At 35.7% G+C, this 5368-nt stretch overlaps 1 protein-coding gene across 1 annotated transcript in view; it reads right to left on the bottom strand.

Annotated features, from left to right (window-relative positions):
- LOC117113287 overlaps positions 1–5368 on the bottom strand; it is a 19899-nt gene that overhangs the window by 5179 nt on the left and 9352 nt on the right. The window contains exons 13-14 of the mRNA XM_033256588.1: positions 4013–4205; positions 1762–1948 (exon numbers count right to left, since the gene is read on the bottom strand). Of these exons, the coding sequence (XP_033112479.1) occupies positions 1762–1948; positions 4013–4205 (380 nt within the window). The remainder of the gene's footprint in view (positions 1–1761; positions 1949–4012; positions 4206–5368) is intronic.

The raw sequence follows: 5368 nt of genomic DNA, 5'->3' as shown, positions 1-5368 counted from the left end.
CTAGGCCTATGTATATATCGTGTCTGTATTTAACATATTTCTTTGTCAATCTAAAGTCGAATGTACATTTTTATGTCCTGGTCCCGACCCTTTTAGGTTCATCACTTGGATAGGCTCATCTTCATAAGACTTCTATGAATGGATACCTTGTTTGAAGCAAGAAACCAAGTTGTCTTTATCCAGTACCGCTCGTTAATTTTATTCGCGTGGGAAACTTTTAACATAACTTTCACCACTATATATTTCCATATATTGTCATAAAGAATATCTGCCATGGTTTTTTGGAAGAATTTGCATTTTTGTACAGTGGTCAACGGCTTTTTGACCTTTAGATACGTCAATTTCTGCACACTTTTAAATTTGAATGGCTGGAAAATCTACAGGCTACATGTTAATACCAACATCATGCAAATCTATCCAATAAATCATGAGTTATGAACTTAAATGTTAACCCCTACCCCAAACATCGCTATTGATTACACAAGTAATCAAAAATGACAGTAATACATTTAATCAATTTATACATTTTTCTTGTTAATATTATTTTTGATATTCCATATGCTTATTAATAATAGAATATACTAATTGGTATGAAATCTACTCACAAATGTAGATTTGTAAATGTTTGTGAGTGAATTGGGAATAAATATACAACTTTTCTGTGTAGGTCAATGACCTTTTGACCTCTAGTTGCGTCAATTTCTGCCAATTTCAAAACTTTTTAAATTTGAATGACTGACCAATCTATAGGCTAAATGTTGATACCAACATATAAAAAACCATTGAGTAAATCAAGAGTTATGAGCATTTAATGTTATCCCCTACCCAAAAAACTGTTGTTGATTACAAATTCTAAGATTGTAACACAATGACAGTAGTACATTTAATCAATTTATACATTTTTCTTGATAATATCATTGTTTTATATTCCATATGCTTATTTATAATAGAAAATACTAATTGGAATCAAATCTACTTTTAACTGTAGATTTGTAAACGTTTGTGAGCGAATTGGGAATAAATTTACAACTTTTCTGTGGAGGTCAATGACATTTTGACCTCTAGCTACGTCAATTTCTCTGCCTGTTTCAAAATTTTTCAATTTGAATGACTGACCAATCTATAGGCTAAATGTTGATACCAACATCATACAAATCCATTGACTAAATCAAGAGTTATGAGCATAAATGTTACCCCCTACCCCAAAAACTGTTGTTTATTACAAATTTCTCGGATAAACATTGACAATAATACATAATGCATTTTAATTTTTTTCTTGTTAACCTCAATTTTTGTATTCTATATGTTAATAACTACAAGAAAAACACAATTCGTATCAAATACATCCAAAATTAGACATATGACATTGAAGTTTATTGATATTTTATGAAAAAATTTGCATTTTAGAAAAAGGTAGATGACCTTTTGACCTCTAGTGACCTTAATAATTGTCTGATTAATTTTATTTAAACTGCATATGATTAAGTAACATATATGCTACACATTGCTACCAAAATAACATTGATGGGATTTCACAAGTTATGGGCATAAATGTTACCCCTCCGCCCAAAAAAAGCATTGACCATAAAACACATACAATGCATCCCTATATTTTTCTTGTTAACATCAATTTTTTTGTTCTATATGCCCGTAGGAACAAAATGATACCAAGGAAGTTTAACTGTGAAGGGGGGGGGGTGCACGGTCACCCCCCCCCCCTCTCTCTCCAGCCCATGGCCTATATTAAGTGAGCAATTGTACCTGGAATATTGCACATGATGTCACAAATCTCTGCAAATTTTGAGGTGAATTTTCCATAGAGTCTGCTGCCATCCACAGTTTCTTGAGGCACAACGCTGGTGAGGGAATTTGTTCGATTTGTTGAGGACATTGCAAAGAGGTGTGAAAAGTTTGAATCAAGCAATTTGTACTGAAATGCCATAAAACCCTGAAATTAAAACAAGTAGGCCTACAGTAATTTACGTTATTTTTATCATATCATCAGAGCAAGTTTGAAGTTTTCTATTTCATTTAGAGACAAAAGTACAGTAGTGGTAGTTGTGTTTAGTCTTAACAAAAATTAAACAAGCAATGAAGAGGCAGCACTCTCAGACTAAAGATGTAATTTGATTGGACACGAGCTTTTGCTGGTAGTCAATGCCAGCTTCATCAGGTGTGTGAAGTGTAACAAGAACAAACAGAGAGGAAATAACTTAAGCATAACTAATTAGGCTTATCATGAATTAGCTAATAAGTGCTGAAATTGAGTAGCACAAACAATAGATAAACAATCTCACTAAAGGATCAACAGGCAATAGGATGTACAGAAACATTAGGCATTTTTCGTTTTGACTACACGGCCAGTCTACTACGAACTAATGGACCGTGACGGCAACGGCAAGACACTGTTTGCGTACTACACCAAGAGCTGTTTTCGTTTTTTTAAGGCGACTACGACGACGCAGCACACATACGTAGGCCTACAGAGAGGGAGTTATTAGTTGATTTTATTACCAGGGAACAATGTTCCCTTGTTTTATATTTGAAAAAGGAAATGTGAAAAAAAACTTTTAATCAAATAATATAAAATAAAAAGTTTCCAGAAAACACTGAGTGATGTATCGCTGTTGGCTAGGATAGGCCTACAGGCTAGGCCTAGCCTAACCAAGCCTACTGTAGGCCTAGGTGTCAAAAGAGTCAGGAACCGGGGGAAGAGGGGTGTCAGGCCTGCTCAGGCAATTTGCCAAATGCAACGATGATGTTCAAATAAATGTACATAATAATTTCAAACAGAGGTATTTATATAGCAAGGCTTGATCCACGATATCATGGCCGCAGATGCCCTAGCTAGCGGCACCAGATAATGTGTTTTCTCCTACCAAAAATCCACCCTGACAAGCCTAGGCTAAGCCTAAGAGGCCCCTTTTTTCACTATCCTTTGATTTACCTAATTTTATGCTGCGACTATTCATTCCTCATTTATTGTATGTGTATAAATAGGCCTTCATAAAACATTTAATTACTCACTTGTTTTAATAATTAATTAATTATTGAACGAACAATGCTCGATCGCGGATGCAATGAAAATTGCAACCCCCAACAAAAAAATTACCAGCAGTTTGCCAAAGAATCCGGTTATCTGATTGGTCAATTTTAGGGTAGTCGCCACTACACCAAATTTAGAAATTGGGCTTGTCGCGGAAGCTATCACAACGCCGATTTAGCCAGTAAGGTTTGTGAGCATGCGCAGATGTCTGTTACGCTCTATTATTCCGTAGTAGACTGGCCGCGTAGTCAAAACGAAAAATGCCTATTACATTTTGTAATGACTAAGAAAGCCTAGGTCAATATTAAGGCCACTATTAATGCTGTCAAATTTCTTAATGAAATCACTGTGCAATCAATCTATCTGCTCTGTTTTTAAAACAATTTATTGACAATACACTGGTTTTGGGATGGCAAACCTTATATGACATGATTATGCCCTTGGACAAATCATATATTGTTTATTGTATACTCTCGCGTAAGACAAGGCTTAAAATAATAAATTAGGATTTGTCTTATATGCTCAACATACACATTTTTTGATTTTTAAAATCATGTTCGTCTTATGTGCGGATTGTCCTTAACATGGGAATTTAGTACTGAAATGAAGCTACTAACTGTTAGTATGGTCACCTTGTACAATTGACGAGCCAAATATGAATGCCATACAAAACGGTTGTTTAATTTTTCCAGTTAAGTTTCAATTAAATGCTTTTTAAACGCTGATACAATGAAATTCATGAACTTTACCCAGCCTAGACCAAGGCCTTATATAGACGATTTGAAGGCTAAATGCACGCTTGGTTCCAGTGGATCGTATCGAAAGGAAATAATTTAACGGTTAAATGGTGGGTTTGTCCAAAAACCTTCTCAAAGTCGGTGTTTGTCCTATATACATGGATATCTTTATATGTGAGCATATAAATATGGTACATAAAACATATCTTTATTACAACTGTTACTCTACCTTAAAGTTGTTTTTGCTGACCTCATCAGCAGTTGACTGTTCCATCTGTACGAAGAGACCATTTGTGCTATTGATGATGTAATTACCATTAGGATCTTGTACAGGTGGCACAACTGTATAAAGGTGTTCACTTGGCACCTGGAAATTGAGCACCTTTGTAGTCACAGATGATCGCAGTTGATTTAAAGACTTTCTGTGTGTGTAGATGAAGATATTTCAAGTTTAAAACATGAATTTATATGAGTCTAGGGTTGGATGTTTTAAAAATACTTTACAGGAGCAAGTTCAATTGACATGTCGACAAGGACGCGAAGCCCCGCCCGCAAAGTCATGAAAACCTTAGACAATATGGCGGCTAAACTTACCGAGTTACCAAGTGGTTCAGTGAACATTTTCTTTGCTATCAACCTTCTTTAAGAAAGAGAATTCAGGGTAGGCGATATGCAAATGAATCATATATTCATAGTGTTAACCTGTTTCATGGAACAGACGGGGAAATTGTTGTAAAAGCCACATTCAGTCAACCTTGTTGTCGGCAAAGGCGAAGTCACTGATGCGCGCTGGTGATTTACACGATTACACGCTTTAAAATCCATCGTTTGCACTTTTCAATGTTGCGTTTGGGCTTCAAGAACTGGATAAACTTAATTCCTCCTTTTAATCATTCTGGATAACGATCGTCTGAATTGCAAAGTCTCATTGACACCGTTTTACCATATTTTTGGCAGTTAAAAACGTATAATAGGCATAAAGGAATTTTTTATGGCATATCCCTATCTATAACCAAGCATAGACATCTAGGCCCTAGGCCTAGGCTCATGTATGTTTCGCGTGTCTAAGGAAATTAAAATGTCCGAGGAAAAGTTTTTGATCACGCGACTAAATGATGCTCGCTGATTAGTCAGTTTATCTGTCAATCAAATCTCGTCGAGATGTTAATTGTAAAGCAATAATATATTTAATAATATATAATCCTCATATTACTGTAGGTAATAACAACATTTCATTGGTCAATTAGACCCGGTAGGTGGTGCAGTAATTTCTACTACTGGGCAGGCCAATTTTAAGCATACACAGTGAAAAAAGTACTACCAAAAAATGACAACTGCACCCCTGTCTACATGACCCATATGCAAACTGCGTAATTTTACCCTCACAGATCGAAATGGCTAACATAGACAGACAGTTTGCTGTCTAATATTTATGAGGCACTGTATAGTAAAACAAATACAACACGCTTTCGTTTGAGCAGTGAATTCTATTTTCCTCATTTTTGGATGATTGGGACTAGGGGGGGGGGGGCACTTCTTTTAGTCCTGAAGGTGTCCCCTTAATAGGGGTTCTACTGTACAGGGT

This window comes from Anneissia japonica, unplaced genomic scaffold (genome assembly GCF_011630105.1).
Source record: "Anneissia japonica isolate Jap-2015-1 unplaced genomic scaffold, ASM1163010v1 scaffold4024_len430915_cov183, whole genome shotgun sequence".
NCBI classification, from domain to species: Eukaryota; Metazoa; Echinodermata; class Crinoidea; order Comatulida; family Comatulidae; genus Anneissia; species Anneissia japonica.
The sequence above is the reverse complement of the archived record's forward strand: the minus strand, read 5'-3'. Positions and strand labels throughout refer to the sequence as shown.